The sequence below is a fragment of the Typopeltis vanoorti genome, chromosome 12 (assembly GCF_054136105.1).
Source record: "Typopeltis vanoorti isolate ZY-2024b chromosome 12, IOZ_Tvanoo_1.0, whole genome shotgun sequence".
Taxonomy (NCBI): Eukaryota; Metazoa; Arthropoda; class Arachnida; order Uropygi; family Thelyphonidae; genus Typopeltis; species Typopeltis vanoorti.
The window spans coordinates 18,956,118-18,974,665 of record NC_143560.1 but is presented as its reverse complement, the minus strand read 5'-3'; the positions used below and the strand labels follow the sequence as shown (position 1 = coordinate 18,974,665).

General features: G+C 37.6%; 1 protein-coding gene across 5 annotated transcripts in view; it reads right to left on the bottom strand.

The window, feature by feature from the left end:
• Positions 1-18,548, bottom strand: part of Atg7 (Autophagy-related 7) — a 350,749-nt gene that overhangs the window by 95,947 nt on the left and 236,254 nt on the right. For all 5 annotated transcript variants that reach the window (XM_090402077.1, XM_090402076.1, XM_090402073.1 and 2 more), the window contains one exon: positions 14,852-15,010. In XM_090402077.1, the coding sequence (XP_090258203.1) occupies positions 14,852-15,010 (159 nt within the window). The remainder of the gene's footprint in view (positions 1-14,851; positions 15,011-18,548) is intronic.

The following is an 18,548-nucleotide window of genomic DNA, read 5'->3' as shown; positions in this document are numbered from 1 at the left end:
AAGAAGCAAAAACTTTTCAGTACAATGGTTCTTACAGTGAAAAGAAAGTACAAAGCTCTTCAATTACATAAAAGGATAAAAAAAATATCTGGACTCATCACTACAAATACCAAAATTTATCTGTATATACAAAACCATCAGTCAAGCCATATTTATGGATGATTCCAGACATGGAACATCACTACCTGATGAGCAGTTAACATCATCAATAGCCTCAATATTAGAATATACATGGCAAGATCACATTCCTGATACTGTCATTCTCGAAGAAAGCCAGCAAAGACCTCTAAAAGAAACAATTAAGAAAAATTAAAGATACCAAGAAATTATATACTTGGTTTCATCATTTATCCAAGTGTAAGAAAACAAAATTTTCACATTTCATGTGCAAACTTTGCTTACACTTGGATCAAGGATGAAACCAGGAATATAATTTCTTGGTATCTTTAATTTATAACCAAGTGAGAAAACTTTCAACACAATTAGGAAAAGTTAGCTGAAGTGGTTGGAACATCAACTTAGATATCTATCCTCACCTATATTCAATGGTCTTGCTCTCTGCAGACCAACTAACAGATACAGAGGAAGGCCAAGAAAATAGTTTTAGCAATGCACAAGTAAGATTCTTTTTGAAGATGACACTCGCAAACCAACTGGAATTTATCAGTTGTTATTGGGCTCACTTCAGTGAGTATGGGCATGGCAAACCTGAGGTACCTGATGCTGGACCATGCCTTACTTCATGTAATATACATCTGTTATATTATCTGTAGACTGGTCCATCCCCTTCTTTCTTTTCTTCTTGCTCCTTATCCCTATTAGAGTATTCAAGGGCTAGGGGTGAATCTTTCCTATCTTGCTATGTCATTTCACCTTATGCAGCCACCAAAGGGGACAAGCTAGCCCCAATAGGTGCCAGTCCCAAGCCCAGATAAATGGTAAGAGTTGACGTCAGGAAGGACATCTGGTCGTAAAAATTCACTGCCAACTCTAGCTACGATCAAATGAGTCAAAAAGAAAGTGATACAAGGGCTAGGGCATACCCCTTAAGTGACGCGCAGCCACATCGCCCTACAGCTGCAAGAAGTGGACGAGGGCTACCGCATCAAGGGCAGGTGCGGTTAAAGAAGCGAGCCGAGCAAGTGGAGAGAATGTTGCGAGTGGGAACATTGAATGTTGGAAGCATGACTGGAAGGGGAAGAGAGGTGGCAGACATGATGAGGAAAAGGAAGTTAAACATTTTATGCGTGCAGGAGACAAGGTGGAAGGGGGAAAGGCGAAGGAACTAGGAGACGGGCATAAATTGTTCTACTCTGGAGCGAATAAAGAGGGAAGAAATGGAGTCAGAATTGTGGTGTGGCAGAACAAAGGGTGAAGTACTGGAATTGGGTAGGAGGAACGGCAGGATCATGCGAATGAAACTGGTTCTTGGAGAAGAGCAACTGACCGTCTTATGTGTATATGTCCCACAAGTTGGCTCTACAGCAGAAGAGAAAGATGAATTCTGGAATGTGCTAGATGAAGAAATGAGGGAACTGGAAGAAAATGAGATGGTGATTGTCAGAGGAGACTTCAACGGACACATAGGGAGACCGAATAGGGACTGTGAAAGGATGCATGGCAGCCATGGAGTGGGAAGGATGAACCAGGAAGGAGAGAGGATTTTGAACTTCGCAGTAATGTTTGATCAGGCAATTGTGAACTCCTTTTTCTGTAAGAGGGAAGAGCATTTGATAACATTTAGAAGTTGCAACAACAGTTCACAGATTGACTACATTTTGACTAGAAGAAAACATCTTAAGGCAGTAACAAATTGTAAGGTAATCTCAACAGATCAAGTGGCACAGCAATGCCGGCTGCTGTGCACAGACTTTAAAATATGGTTGAAGAACCTTTGGAAGCCACAGGAGGAAGACAATTAAGTGGTTTTGCTTAAAAGAAGAGAGTATGAGGAACCATTTTAGGGAGAAGGTGTTAAGAGAGGATTTCGGATGGACTAGAAAGTGTACAAGATTGGTGGAGACATAATTCAAAAGCAATTCTAAGCTGTGCAATTGAGGTGCTCGGTGAAACATCTGGAAAGATTAGACAGCAGGAGGAGGGTTGGTGGTGGAATAATAATGTACAAGAAGCAGTGACAGCTAAGAGGAAGGCAAAGCAGAAGTGGGACGAGTCAAGAGTGGAAGAGGACAGAGAGGAGTACAGAGAGAAAAAGTGAGAAGCCAAGAGAGTTGTTGCACAGGCAAAGGCCATGGCATATCAAGACCTTTATGATTAATTAGAAACAAAGGAAGGACAGAGAAAAATTTATCGATTGGCAAAATGTAGAAATAAGGCATCAAAGGACATCATACATGTGAGGCAGATCAAAGACTCTGAAAGAAGGGTATTAAAGAGGGATGTGGATATAAGAAACAGATGAAGAATATACTTTGAAGGGCTTTTGAATGAAGAAAATGCAAGGACTCAGAGAAGATGAGAGCCTTATGAGGGGATGGTGCAAAACATTAGTAGAGTGGAAGTAAAGGAGGCCATAAAGAGGATGAAGAATGGAAAATCAGTGGGCCCTGACAGGATCCCAGTGAAGACATGGAAGGCAGTGGAGGAAGAGGGAATTGACCTGCTGTGGGACCTGTTAATAAATGTTTGTCAAAGGAAAATATACCCGAGGAATGGAGGGAAAGTACTCTTGTTCCCATCTACAAGAGTAAAGGGGATGCACAAGACTGTAAGAATTACAGAGGAATAAAGTTGATGTCCCACACAATGAAAATCCTAGAGAGAGTTCTTGATGGAAGACTGAGGAAGGAGGTGGAGATTGCAAAGGAGCAATATAGCATCATGCCTGGTCAATCGACGACAGATGCTATCTTTGGGTTAGGGCATATGATGGAAAAGTTTCAAGAGAAGCTCCCTTTGCTTCTCTTGAAACTTGAAACCAAGGCAAGAAGTCTGGAGGTGTCTGAGTGTGAAGAAGGTAACGGAGAAATATGCCAGGCTGGTGCAGACGTACAGAAGAGAGAGAGAAAGTTTTCCAGTGACAGTTGGCCTACATCAAGGGTCAGCATTAAGTCCATTCCTGTTTAATATTGTGATGGAGGTGGTGACAGAGGAGGTGAGAGAAGACGTGCCTTGGACTATGTTGTATGCAGATGACATCGTGCTGTGTGCAGAATCAAGAGAAGTGGCAGCTAAACTGGAAAGTTGGAGGAAAGTACTGGAAGAGATAGATATGAGACTGAGGAATAGTATATGTGTTATAAAGTGGATGGCAGCCAGGAGACAGATCTGGAGCTGGAAGGAAATGTCATCAGGAAGGTCAGTGACTTTAGATACTTAGGTTCAACAATGAAAGAGGATGGTAAGGCTGACAAGGAAGTGGGATGCAGGATACAAGAAGGATGGAGGAACTGGAGAGAGAGAGAGATGGCTGGAGTGCTATGTGATAAGAGGGTGCCGATCAATCTAAAAGGCAAAATCTACAGGACAGTAGTGAGACCAGCTATGACGTATGCTATGGAAACTGCGGCCCTGAGGAAAAATAACATTAGCAGGATGGAGGTAGCAGAGATGGGAATGCTTAGGTGGATGTGCAGTGTGACTAGAAAGGATCGTCTGAGAAATGACTATGTAAGGGGAACGGTGAAAGTTAAGAGCTTAGGAGCAAAGATACAAGAGGCAAGGTTGAGATGGTTTGGTCATGTGATGAGGAGGGAGGAAGAGTATGCGGGAAGAAAGGTCATGCAGATGGATGTGCAAGGATAGGAGGAAGAGCAGGTGGCCAAAGAAGAGATGGTGGAGGACGACTTGAGGATGAAGAACTTGGCCCAAGATAGGAGGTTGTGGTGGAGACTCATTACAAACAGCGACCCTACTTAAGTGGGAAAAGCTGCAGAAGAAAAAGAAGAAGACTGGTATATAACAGAGCAATTTCGGTCATCTTCATTTCACAGGCTGTTATTATTATTATTACTATTTCAATGAGTTGTTATCATCCATATTCCTGTACATATTTCACTATTCATACTTGAATAAACTGTGATGCATCATGTTGTTTGAGAAAATTAACATGACTAGATAATAACTAAAAATATTTAATTATTGCTTCCTATATTTCAGCAAAGTCAAATCGGCATCTTCAGGGATTAATACACTGGTATTAAACATGTGCACAATGGCACACTTCAGTAACAAAGATGGAACAGGAGAGATACAAGAAGATCTAAAGTCATACAATTACACCACCTATTGGCTTCAGTTGGGTATACCCAAGAATATCTCCTGTATGGGGGAACCCTCATTGGCAGATGAGGGTTCCCCATAAAAGAGGCAGTTTGATACAACCATATTTGTTTAGGTTAGGATAGTTGGTAAGAACTGCAGCAGATGCGAGGAAAAGCCTCTCGAATTTAAATTTGATTCAGTGGGGTAAGGTGGCTTTTTTCCCCAACGGATCCTGTGCCGGGTATCCAAGGCATGATCTGCTAATCCTGAGTAGCCATAGTGGTGGAAACAGATTTATTCCTGGTGCTCTGATATACAGATGCTGGCTGTCTTACCTGTTTGTCCATAGCGTGAATGGTTGCAAGTGCAAGGTACCTGGTACACTCCGGACATAAGGGTTGCTAATTTTTCATAAGGGGTCACAAGACTATGCTTTTATAAGATCTTGTCCACCTTTTCTAAGAAATCACAAATATAGAGGATGGTGATTGATTTGGTCTAATCTATGATTGGAAAGAGGGTGGGTGTGGGTAACGTGGTGTTAAAATTCTTTTTATTTGGTGGGAAGTGTAGCCATTGGCCAAAAAGGTGTTTTTATGTGGGTGAGTTCTGTGTTGAGTGCAATGTTATCTGAGCAAATTAATTTTGCCTTGTGGATTAAGGTTTCCACAGTTTCAAATTGTTGGAGGGGAAGGGTGAGATTGTTGGATGTATTTACCTGTGTGTGTGGGGGGGGCGGGTTCTGTAGACTTTGAAGGTCAGGGATCCATTTTGGTTGTCTTAACTAGGATGTCTAAGAAGGGCAGACTGTTGTTACTTTCTATTTCTATTGTGAATTGGATGTTGACTGTTCAAATGGGATAAGAAAGTGTGTAAGGTGTCTCAGCCATATGGCCAAATTATGAACACAACATTCACATGGCACAGCCAAATAGTGGTTTAAGGGGGTGGGGCAAAGAATTTAGAGCATTCTTTTCAAATGTCTCTGTGAAAAAAAAAGTTAGCTGGGGGGGGGGTCACATGACTGTGCCCTAGATTTGTTTGTAGAATTTTTCCTTGCAAAAACAAAATAGCCCAAGTTCATAGTGAATTGAAACAGGGCTGAGATATTGGGAGAAAATTCTGCTTGGATAAGAGTCAAGGTGTCCTTAAAGTCAATGGTGCAAGAATGAGGTCTTGTATTTTGGACTTAAAATGGGCTGAGTTTTTGCTGTCTGATAAGGTATTGCAGTAGAACAAAAAAGCACTCCAGTTTGTATCTGGGCGAGTCTATACCATCTACAATTGAGTGTAGAGGTATATCCTCTTTATGAATTTTTGGAAGTCCATAAATCTGGGTTTTTGTGTGTGTGTGTGTGTGGGGGGGAATTGTAAGGTTTTTAGTTTGTTGGTCACATCTGATCGATCTGGATCATGAAATCTTTGGTGGGTATGTGTCTGAGTGCAATGGTATAGTTTTGGCCGCAACCGTCTGCATGGATAGCATCTGTTTTGAGGATAGTGGTGGAAAGATTAATCACATTATTATCGGGCGATCTTGGAGGCATTGGTAAATGTATTAGATTTCTGAACTTTTTGATATGCTGACTTTTTACTTTTGTAAATTTCCTCGGTAGCCAATGCATTCAAGACAGCCAAAGGTTAGCATTCAGCATAGCGAAGAGCTTCTCTTTTAGTATTTGTGTTGGCAAACACAGAGCACATTGTACCAATTTGCTAGTGTAATAGTGCGAAGCTAGTGCACTTGTAAATGCAGAATGCCTTGTTCGAATGGAACTGGTGTTTTAATTTTACACAACTGGGAATGACTTTATTATCCCCCCCCCCATCACCATTTGAGGAAGGCTAATCTGTTTAGTTCTCTCTCTAGTTTCAGTTTAAACTTACCAAACTTATGGGCCTTGCATGTAAATACATTGCCATGGATAATAGTAATTCTGGTGTTTAGGCTTATATGTTGATTTTTCAGCATCATGTTGTTTAAGGAAATTAACAACATAGACTAGATAACACAAAGAGTCAGGAAAACTAAATTACAATGGGAAGAACAGTGAGAACATGTGTGTGTAAGAGTGACAATGATAATGATGAGAATGGGCCTTCATCTGGTTCAGACCCATCAACCATGTGTGCAAAGATGTCTGCATATATAAGGCACTAGAGAAGAACAGATATCTGCAAGTTGTCCAACTACGTCACACAGACTACAGAGAAGAGTATATAAAGGAACATGCAGGTAGCTTATTATGTTTGTACAAATGATAGGAGTATCAGAAACAAAGGGATAGAGTTTGTTGCTTTGGTCAATATGTTGGGACCTCAGATTGTAGGCAGTAGTAAGCCCAGGCTATCAGAATCAGACATACTAACTAGTATTGAGCGTAAAGGATGCAGTATTTTTAGGAAGGATAGACAGAATAGGAGAGGGGGGCATGCTGCCAATGATATCACATGACTTGAATCCAGTTGATGTTGAAACCTATGACTGTAATGCTGGTAACAGTTTTTCATGTAGCAGTGAGTTTGAAGTCATCTGGTGTGAGGAGGAATCTAACAAGATCAAATACATTATTATTATTATTATTAAGAGAGACCTCCAGGGAGTGAGAGACTCATCGTACACACCAGCTATCATACTTATATTGAATTCATTCACACTGCTTGTACTCACAACATCCAATAGCAATCCATTCTAATCACACACCACCCTATGAGAGAGAAATCTAGTCCTTAATCCCTTTTTAGCAGCATTCATTCTCAGCTTCCAAAGATGCCCTCTTGTCCTTTTCCCACCCTCCATAAATTGAAAAATTCCATCAGTGGAAATCCTGTATGAATCTTTCAGAAGTTTGTTAGTCTCAATCATATCACCCCTCTTTCTCCTGTTTGCTACTATCTGCAGTCTAACAAATTCTCAATCTGTCTTCATAATCAGTATTCCACAACCCTGATATCATTTTTAACATTCTCCTTTGCACTCTTGCCACTGTCTCAGAATCACACATTGTTAGTCTCAATCATATCACCCCTCTTTCTCCTGTTTGCTAGTATCTGCAGTCTAACAAATTCACAATCTGTCTTCATAATCAGTATTCCATAACCCTGATATCATTTTTAACATTCTCCTTTGCACTCTCATCACTGTCTCAGAATCACAACGGAAAACAGGAGACCAGACCTGTGCACAATAGTCCAAGTGAGGTCTTATCAAGGCCGTATAAAGAGGCAAAATAACATCCTTATCTTTACATATGAACATTCGTTTCAGCATTGCAATTATCTTTTTTTGCAATCCATGTGGCAAAGATTGCAAATATGTATTTGCAATCTTTGCCACATGGCTCCTAAACTTCAACTTCCTATCTATTAACACTCCAAGATCCCTAGCCTCATCAGTTTCTTCTAGCATAGTCCCACCAATATAATACGACATTGGATATCTAATCACGCTGAAATGAATGACTTTACACTTATTGACATTGAACTGACATCCATTTTCCAATGCCCACAATTCCAGGCTATTCAAATCATTCTGCAAGTACTGCATATCAGCAGCATTCCTGATTATCCTACCTATCTTTGCATCATCAGCAAATAGCTGTATGTCGCTTGTCAAATCTTTCCCAATATCATTAATGCACAGATTGAATAACAGTGGACCAAGCACTGATTGTTGTGGTACACCACTGGTTAACTTAAATCTTGCAGACTCACATCCCCCATATACCACTTTTTGATATCTGTCAGTCAGCCATCCTCTTATCTACAGTAATATTCTATAATGCAAACCCATATTCTCCAATTTATGCAACAGTCTACCATGCTATATTCAGTCGAAAGCCTTAGTGAAATCCAAAAGTATCATGATGTATCCATTCCCTTGTCTAGTTCAATGGTAGCATTGTTATAGAATGTGAGCAAGTTGCTAAAACATGACCTTCCCTTAGTAAACTTTGTTGCTCATTGCAAAGTAGAGATTCACTATCAACCCATTTCTGAATGCAAACCCTAACCAATTTTTTCAAAATCTTTACCACCACTCCTGTGATACTAATTGGTTGATAGTTGGATATGTTGCTTTTTACACCACACTTGTGCAATGGAATTACCATACATTCTTTCCATTCTGGTGGAATCTTCCCTGTTCTGAGACTCATATTAAACAGCCTGGTCAAAGGAATAGCCAGTTCAGCTAAACACTCTTTTAGCACACATGCTGATATTTCATCAGTCCCTATTGCTGAATTCTCATTCAGTTTGTGCAACAGCTCTAATACTTCGTCCTCATACACCTGAGTTTCTTCATGTAGTGAAGAGGTAGCAGTGAGTTCAATGTTATGTACACCAAGTTGATAGCTTATAACAAAATGGGCACTCATTAGATGAACAACCTCTTCTGTATCTGTAACCCTCACACCATCTGTATTTAGAAGAGTTACTCTTTCATATTCATTCTTTCTTTTACTTGCAACATATCAATAGAATTCTTGTTGGTTGCCTTTAACATGCAGAGCCAGTTTCTTTTCATACTCAGCCTTTGCTTTCCATACAACACATGTGACTATTCTAGCCAGCTGATTATAATTTTCATAATGGACATCATCCTCATGAATACAGTATTCTTTCCACATCATACTTTTCTTATGAATCTCTTGCTTAATAAGATTACACATCCATTTGACTCCTATCCTATTTATTCTTTGAACTCTCGGGACACATTCTGATATTGCATCATTTAAGTATCGTTTAAATGCTTTCCATGCACTGTCGATATTCTTTCCATCCAGCAACTGATCCCGTTCCACTGAACTCAGTATATTCCTCAGTTGGTCATAATTTTCTGCTTTGTAGTTCAGCATGTAAGCTTCTCTGAATGGAACATTCATAAATTTGGTCACTTCCCAAATGAGTATTGCACGATCACTGTCACCAGTCAGAGGCAGAACAACAAAATGGGTACTCATTAGATGAACAAGTTCTTCTGCATCTGTAACCTTCACGTGATCTATATTTAGAAGAGTTATTTTTTCATAGTGGGATTCTATTACAGACCTGGTGGATTGGTTGCTAGTGATGAAGAAATGCATCACCAAATAAAGACAATGGGTGTGAAAAGAGTAATCATAATGGGGAGGACTTTAATTATCCAAACATTGATTGGGTAGCAGTAAAATATAATGAGAAGCATGAAACTGAATTTATTGAGCTTTTGCAAGACAACGTCCTCAGTCAGCATGTGAGAGAAGAAACTCGAGATCAAAGAATGTTAGATTTGATTATAGTGTTAGAGGGCGTTTCAGTTAAAGATGTAATTATTCTGCCTTCGGTTGGTGATAGTGATCATGCAGAATTCACTTGGGAAGTGACTAAGTTTATGAATGTTCCATTCAGGAAAGGTTACATGCTGAACTACAAAGCAGGAAGTCATGATCAACTGAGGAGTATACTAGGTTCAGCACAATGATATCAGTTGCTGCATGAGAAGAATATTGACAGTGCATGGGAAGCATTTAGAAAATACATGATACAGTATCAGAATGTGTTCCAAAAGTCTGAAGAATAAATAGGGTAGGAGTTCAAATGGATGTGTAATCTTATCAAGCAAGAGATTCATAAGAAAACGATGATGTGGAAAGAATACTGTATGCATAAGAATAATGTCCATTGTGAAAATTATAAGCTAGAAGAGTTGCAAGTGTTGTATGGAAAGCTAAGCCTGAATATGAAAAGAAACTGGCTCTGCAAGCTAAAGATAACCCCAAAGAATTCTATCGATGTGCTGCAATGTACAAATTAAAGCACAGTAGCCCTAGTATAAGGGTGATTAACGGAGAGCCTTGGGGCACTCCATTAATCACCCTTATTCGCCTTGATTCCACTCTGCTATACACCACCCGCTGATGTTTATCAACCATCCCTCTATCTATACCACCAGCCTTTAATCCATTCCCACTTGTTCCAACTTACATAATATTTTTCCATGCAGTATTCTGTCAAATGCTTGTGCAAAGTCCATTACCTTCAACGACATATTTTTATTGTAATTTTTGTGGTTTTCATTACATTCAATACTTTCTGAAGGGAAAAAAAAAAGTCTCTCATTGTTTCTGTTGCAAAATCCAAGATGTTTTGGTGGAACATCTCAGTGGATCATCTAAGCAGATATTTCTGACTTTTATTTTTAATAACAATTCTTGGCCTAAGTCACTTTGAGATTCCCGAATTTTGTTAATATGAAGTTAAATGCCAAATTTGCTGAATAACGCATTGCATCTTATCTATCTACTAAGTGTTTCAACAGTCATTTTAATTCTCTTCAGTGAATTGTTCAAATTGTGGAGCAACTGAATGTTGAAGTACATGATTAGATTGGCACTACTGAAAATCTCTTCAATGAACTTAAATAGTCTTAAAATTATAGAAATAATATAAAAATAATAAAAGTTTCAATGTGATTTAACATCCATAACTAATTCCACCTCATATCTCAATTTACTTTTTAATTTTTGCTGAAAAAGACTACTTACAGTTGATATACTTAAAATGTTTAACCACATTGTGAACATTTTCATTTAAATCATGAAATTTTCTAATTTAAATTTGTCATCTTAAATTCTTTTTTCTCATCACTGTCTGAATCACCAAAGAACATTTTCATCAAAAGTCATCTTTTGCTGAAAAAGAAAATCACAAACAGCTAAATTGCTGTATGATACACAACGAGTGATTCACAACCATAATTGACCATAATGCTAGCAATATCATCAGTTAACAATATGCTTTTCAAACTGATATTAAAAGTGCTCAAATGATTTCTGATAATTTTTGACCAGTTGAAATGCTAAACATAAATTATAAATTCAAACCAAACCAAGACTGTAAAATTCCTTTCACACACATTAGTGTTGAAATGTCTCATCTGTGCACTAAACCATTCTTTGGGAGTGAGACTAAATCTCTGACCTTTCTACAATTTTTCATGGAACAAGAACATCACCTCTGTTTACTGCTTCTCATAAAAATTGTGAACCAATTTTCACATCTTTTTCAGCCTTACGAAGCTTGTAACCTGACCTAGTTATGCAATCTTGAATAAAACTTGATTTTCTGATGGTTGCTTTTAATATATTATGAACAGTGACCAGTTCAGAAAGAACTAGTGCAAAGGTTTTTTTTTTTTTCCAAAAATAGCTGGCAATGGTTTTGAGTTTTACAGAAGCATTCCTGCCTTGCCTTTCAATATCATTCTGCAAAATAATGCCATGTTTAGTTGTTAAACATGGCATTACCACCACTGAAATGTTTATCATTATTTGATGCTTTTGTTGAACATTTAATGCACTGAGCTTCTGAGTTTCCTACAACCTTGAAAAATTTTCAAGTTCCTGATTTCTTTGGAACGTTTAATTTTTTTAATCTACTTATCCCTTTTGAACTTTATAAATTAAGAAATATTTCAAACTTAAAATAAAATCAGAAACCTACTTCTTAATAAAATTAAGATGTTTAAACCCACCACATGGCACTGTTATGCTTAGTTTCTGCAATAAACAGGCTGAAAGAATAAATATCGTAGCCACAAAAACAAGAAAATTACGCGATAACCACAGTAAAAAAACTTTAATGAAAGCATAGATATTTTATACTGAAAATAACAGTACATCATCAGTTTGTAGAAACAAGAAGCAAATCAAAGAACAGGAATGCAAGAGGTACCTACAACAATCTTTTAATTTACCAATTAAAAACTATTGCTCTGTGACAAATTAATTTTAATATTAATATTTAATATTAAAACTATTTTTGATGTTGACATAAAATGAGAATCTCCCAAACTTTTGGGAGCGAGATAATCGTTCTTATTCAGGTTAGGCCAATGTAAAGGGCTTCACAACTTTCTTTGAAAAGGCGTTCAGAATTTTACAAGAAAAGCATTTGACAGGCTTCTGCAAGAGGAACAGATACACGAGTTGAAACAAATGGATTAATATATCAGATTAGTAAATTAAGGCAACTGGATATCAAACAATCATTTATGGCAACCAGCATGAATGGGTAGGAAAGTTTACAAGTGAGGTTCTCAAGGGCTCAGTACTAAGACCATTATTATTTACCCATTTTATTATTGATGGTGTTACTAAATTGCAAGGGGATGATATTCAGTTATTTATGGATGAAGAAAAGTTGGGTTATTAGTAAAAGTGCTCCCCAGGTCATTTGCCTCTTTCAGTGTAGTTCCACCAACAAAATGTTGGTGGAACTAGAGGGTGATCGTAAAGTCTCACAACCAAAAGTTTGAATTTGTACCAATTATTTCCAAATCGTTCTAATCATTCCTTATGCCACTAATATGATGCCAACATCATATTATTCCAAACTATCAGAGACTCCAAGTTCACTGTGACGTGTACAGGTTGTTCCCAGTATAGCTTTGTTCACTGCAGGAGTGAAATGTCTTTATCCCAGCTGCAACGAGTTTTCAGTTTGGAAAGTTATTTCACTAATCATTCTTACGCACGTATTACAGAGGAATTTCACGAGAAATATCAAGTATAGCAGACCCACAGAAGTCGATGATAAGATTAGTGCAGCCTTTTGAGGGAAACTGGATCTGTTGCAGCTAGGAATGGAAGACCTTCAGTTTTGACTGATGATAAAATGGATGAGGTAAAGAGAGTACTGTAGCAGTCCCCAACAAAAATACTTCAGAAAACTTGCCATGGAGTCATCAATATCATATGGTAGTGCTCAGAAAGCTGCAAGATTATTACGCCTACATCCGTATCGTGTACACTCAGTCCATGAAGTGAAGGACCCAGATAAAAGCAAATGAATAATCTTCTGCAAATGGTTATGCTCATTCATTAAAAAGTGGTATAGAGATGCTTGATACAGTTTTCTTCAGTGATGAGGCCTGATTTCACATCAGTGGGTATGTGAATTAGTCGAAATAATAGGATTTGGTCATGTGAAAATCCACATGCTTTTCATGAAAAAGTTTTGCATTCTCAAAAAATCACAGTTGGGTGTGCAATATAACACTGCCATATAGTGGGACTCATTTTCTTTGAAACGTTTCCATGTGCTAGCACACTGCCATGTGTTACACATTGAATAGTACCATATATTTTTTGTAAGAATTTTTTAGTGACCATCTCATCTCGAAAGATCACCAGATCTTTAGAGACAAGATTTCCAAAGACCTCCAAGATTACCAGATTCATCACCACCAGATTTTTCCTTTGGGAGTATCTCAAAGTACAAACTCTGCTCAAAAGAGCATGAGTTTGCATTCATAAAGGAGGTGGCTACTTTCAATATATGTGATAATGAGGTTCCTATTTTTCTTTTGTTATAAAGATCCGATTATAACCTGTATTGGTAGCCGTTTCATTTTTCATATACTTGTAATTAACTTCAAATAGATATGTGTTATTTCTATGTTGTGCAACTTTATGATCACTGTATAATGAATAGGCCAAGTGACCTGGGAATGATGGTGGATAGATATCTGAAGTCACACTCTTGTTACATATTCCTCTTATCATAGAATCATCATAAAAAATATTTTTCTTTCTCACTGTCACATGGTTCATTCTTCTCCCTTGCACCTCTTCTTTCTTTCTCTTTCTTTATCATCAGCCTGACATTTCAAAAATCATTCAAGCACTCTCTCCTTGGAAGGACTCCACTTAAGGATGATGTCTCTCTCTCATGTCTTTATACTTCTGATCTTTTAACACTGAACTTTCATCAACAATTACATTTTACTGCCGTTTGTCAGTGTTCTCCACTCTGTTATTATAATTTTTTAATCACCTCAACACAACAAACATATATACTCTCAAAACAACTTTAACATTTCTGCTTACCACTTTCCTTCCACAAATCTTTCACTCTTCATAATGAATACATTTCATATATGCTGCACACTGAACAAAATCTCACATATTAAACAACATTAAAGAAAACATTTGCACCATCATTATTCTTTTATGCATTGATACCATAGAGACAATATACAATATAATATAAAGTATATGGCTTTTTCTTAAAAGTTAAACACATACTCATAAAAAACAAGAAACTACCATAAAATGATATTAATTACTAGCTAATTTAAAAAAAACATGCTTATCTTTCTGTTCCATTTTAATCACTTGCCAACATCAACTACACATAACAGTTGTTCTATAAAAAAATCGAACACTCAATTTATAAATGTATTTTTGTGACCCTTTCAACATACATGTTTGACATAACTCATAACTCAATGAAAATTTGTGTAATTTGGATTTGTTTAAAAAAAGTTGGTAACTTACATTTGCTTTTTCTCAGAGATAAGCTAAGAAATTGAAAACATTAGAAACTGAAGTATTATACTACACTTTTTTAATTGTTATTCATTAACTCTCTTTCAGTTAGGCCCTGTTAGCTGAAAGGGGTTAATGAATAATTAACTATGGTCTAAATCAGCTGCATGTTGAGAAATTTAAATTATAAATATTGACTGTAGCATTAATCCATGTTTAATAAAACCAAGAAAATGTATCCTTGATAGATAATGCTAACAACTCTTGATAGCTAAGTAAATAGAGTATCTTTATACATACTAATGTAAACTTACTACACCAGGAAAAATCAGCTTTAATGCTTCAGCAGCTGTTTGTGCTTTGGCTTTGCCTTCAAGAGTACAATCTTCAAAAGTAAACAGTGATTGACGAACAGGATTAGAGTAGGATATTTGACCATTATCAACAAGAGTTATATTTCTAATGCCCCATCCCTGCAAGGGAATGAAGTATTGTTTTTGAAGGAAAGCAGTCATAGAAGTGAATTAAAAATGTGATGAGTTACAGAAACATCAATATATTTTTAAGAACAATAGGGTTGATTACAGGAAATAGATTATTATATACATAAAATGAATATTTACATTTTTACATCTTATATGTAAAACTTGTACATAAAAGAACAGGAATATATAGATGTTATATTATACTGACTGTAGCATTAATTCATATGGCTACTACTTAGTATAAACAAAATTTAGGGGTTGCATTGCTAAAATTATAAGAACACCACAACAGATTATGGCAATGAGGAGGACCTCAGCATGCAGAAGAAAAGAGGACTATGGTTCCATTGTATAGGGCCACATATGGACTACTATGCACAGATTTGGTCACCTGGTTTTTCAAGGGGATGAGGATCATATTAGAGAGGTCCAGAGAAGATTCACTAAGTTTGGGTGGTCAATGCAATATGGTATATGATAACAGATTGAGAGAATAAAATTTGTAGTCTTGTGAACAGGAAAAAGGAGAGGTATATGATTGAGACACAAAGCTGATGATAGGTTATTAGCAGATTAACGTGAGGGGATTTTTCAGTGAGCAGAGGAAGACAAAGGTACAACAATAGGCCATCCGTGAAGCTTTATGCAGTGCTTCAGCAAGCAGGTTTTTTTGTATGGAAAGTGGTTAGCGAGTGGAATGCATTGCTTGAAAGTATGTTGAGCAGAAACTGTGAATGCATTTAAGATAGTTTAATGATCCTTTTGCATGCTAGTGTAGACCTCCCACACTGGTGCACAGTTTCTGCTAACTGCATCTTCTACGAATACTTCCATAGTCAATGTTCATTCAAATTGGCAGGACTGAATTTAACAGAGATTAGAGGAAATTCAGTGAAACAAGTACAGCAACTACTCAACACTTCTCCAGTACAACTCCACATCCACAAAACAAACTCCTCCTCCTCATTAATCCATTCTACTGCTGCTCTCTGGAACATTCCCCCATCCTATGGGTTTTTCCAGGGAATACAATCCATAGCTCTTCAAACTAAATATAAACAAGTTCCTTCTTGTCCATCCATGATACTAAAATACTATAGTAAATTTAGTTTAATCCTTTATCCAAGTGTGAGCAAACAAAGTTTGTACCTGAAAGTATCTTCAGGACTGTGGTAAGGTGGTACAACACCGGGAAACTCGTTGCAAAGGTGGAGCACGCTAACATCACTCCTATCTCAGTATCTCCCATAATGCAAAACACATCTCCTTGCGGATATGTATAATGTTATGCATTAAGGGAAGGGCCACTACCCAGACTAGTTTCGACCTTTATTGAGGTCTCTTCAGTGAAAGCCAGGCCCAAGTGGAGATGTATAATGTTATGCATTAAGGGAAGGGCCCCTACCCAGACTAATTTCGACCTTTATTGAGGTCTCTTCAGTGGGAGCCAGGCAAGTGGAGATACCAGGCAGAAGCATTAGCAAGGTCAACTCTACCTATAGGAGTTGCCAAATGGTGTGCCACCTTTTTATTAAATTATTACTCTGGATTTAGAGAAAGATGTTGAAAGTTTATTTTTCACTTGGTTAGACTATAATAAATTTAGTTTAATCCTTTATCCAAGTGTGAGCAAACAAAGTTTGCGCCTGAAAGTATCTTCAGGACTGGGGTAAGGTGACACAACACCGGGCAACTCATTGCAAAGGTGGAGCAAGCTAACATCACTCCTATCTCAGTATCTCCCATAATGTATCTCCTTGCGGATATGTCTAATGTTACGCATTCAAGGAAGGGCCACTATCCAGACTAGTTTTGACCTTTCTTGAGGTCAGGTGCAAATTTTGTTTGCTCACACTTGGATAAAGGATTAAACTAAATTTATTATAGTCTGACCAAGTGAAAAATAAACTTTCAACATCTTTCTCTAAATCCAGAGTAATTTAATAAAAAGGTGGCACACCATTTGGCAACTCCTATAGGTAGAGATGACCTTGCTAATGCTTCTGCCTAGTATCTCCACTTGGGCCTGGCTCCCACTGAAGAGACCTCAATAAAGGTCGAAACTAGTCTGGGTAGTGGCCCTTCCCTTAATGCATAACATTATACATATCCGCAAGGAGATGTGTTTTGCATTATGGGAGATACTGAGATAGGAGTGATGTTATCTTGCTCCACCTTTGCAATGAGTTTCCCCAGTCCTGAAGATACTTTCAGGCGCAAACTTTGTTTGCTCACACTTAGATAGAGGATTAAACTAAATTTATTATAGTCTAACCAAGTGAAAAATAAACTTTCAATAAAATACTATAGGTTGCCCAATAGAGGCTTATTAAACAACAACCTATTGTAAAGTTGCAAAACCAACATTTCAGAAGTGTAAATCAGAAATAAGGGAGATGAAATGGTTTCACTGATTGAGTTTATTCACTCCAGAATCATTGGAATAAGTAAAAAAAATGTCTTCCTGCCAACTTTCTCTTCACCAAACTGCTTCATAACCATTGCCACTATTTTCCTCTTTCATGTCTACCTTATGTGGACATATTCCTCTGTTACCATCAGCAGCAGCACTCCCCTTCCTTCTTGTCCTTTCTATCCTTTTGAAAGACACTGTACCCTTCGGTTTCTATTTCTGTTAGGATATAATCTTCATTCAACTGCGTTTTACTTATTCTGATGATTTTGGAGAGAATAAACTCAATCAGTGAACCCATTTCATCTCTCTTATTTCTGACACTTCTGATACATGTTGGTTTTGCAGCTTTACAATAGGAATAAATAAAACATGGTTGAATGAAGATGATATCCTAACAGAAATAGAAACCGAAGGGGTACAGTGTTTTTCACAAGGATAGAAAGGACAAGAAGGAAGGGGAGTGCTGCTGATGATAAAAGATGAATTATGTCCACATAAGGTAGACATGAAAGAGGGAAATAGTGGCAATGGTTATAAGGCAGTGTAGTGAGGAGAAAATTGGCAGGAAGACATTTAGTTGGATGTTGCTATAGGCCAGGAATGTAAACAGTGGTGATGAAGAAATGTATAAACAACTTGGGTTAGTGAACAAAGATTATTATGGGTGATTTTAATTATGGCAGTATAGATTGGAATGAAGAGACAGCATTTGGGAATAAGGAAGATGAATTTGAGAGACAACCATCTCAGGCAGCACGTAAGGGATGGCACGCAAGGATCAAGAGTTTTAGATCTGATCATTTCATCAGAGAATGTAATTGTGAGTGGGGTTTCATAATTTCCTCTAGTTCCTAAGGATGTTGCCTATAGCAACATCCATAGGGAGTTGGTGAGAGTGAGCTTCAGGGTTGTGGTTAGCCATATGCACACTTCTGTGAGGAAATGATATATATGGAAGTACAAGGCTGGTGATTATGACAAGCTAAGGAGACAGCTGGGAGCTATAGCATGAAATGAGGAGTCAAGTGGTAAGGAAATAAATGCTACTTGGAAACTGACAAAGAAATACATAACAGCATCAATAACTGAATGTATTCCAAAGGTCAAATG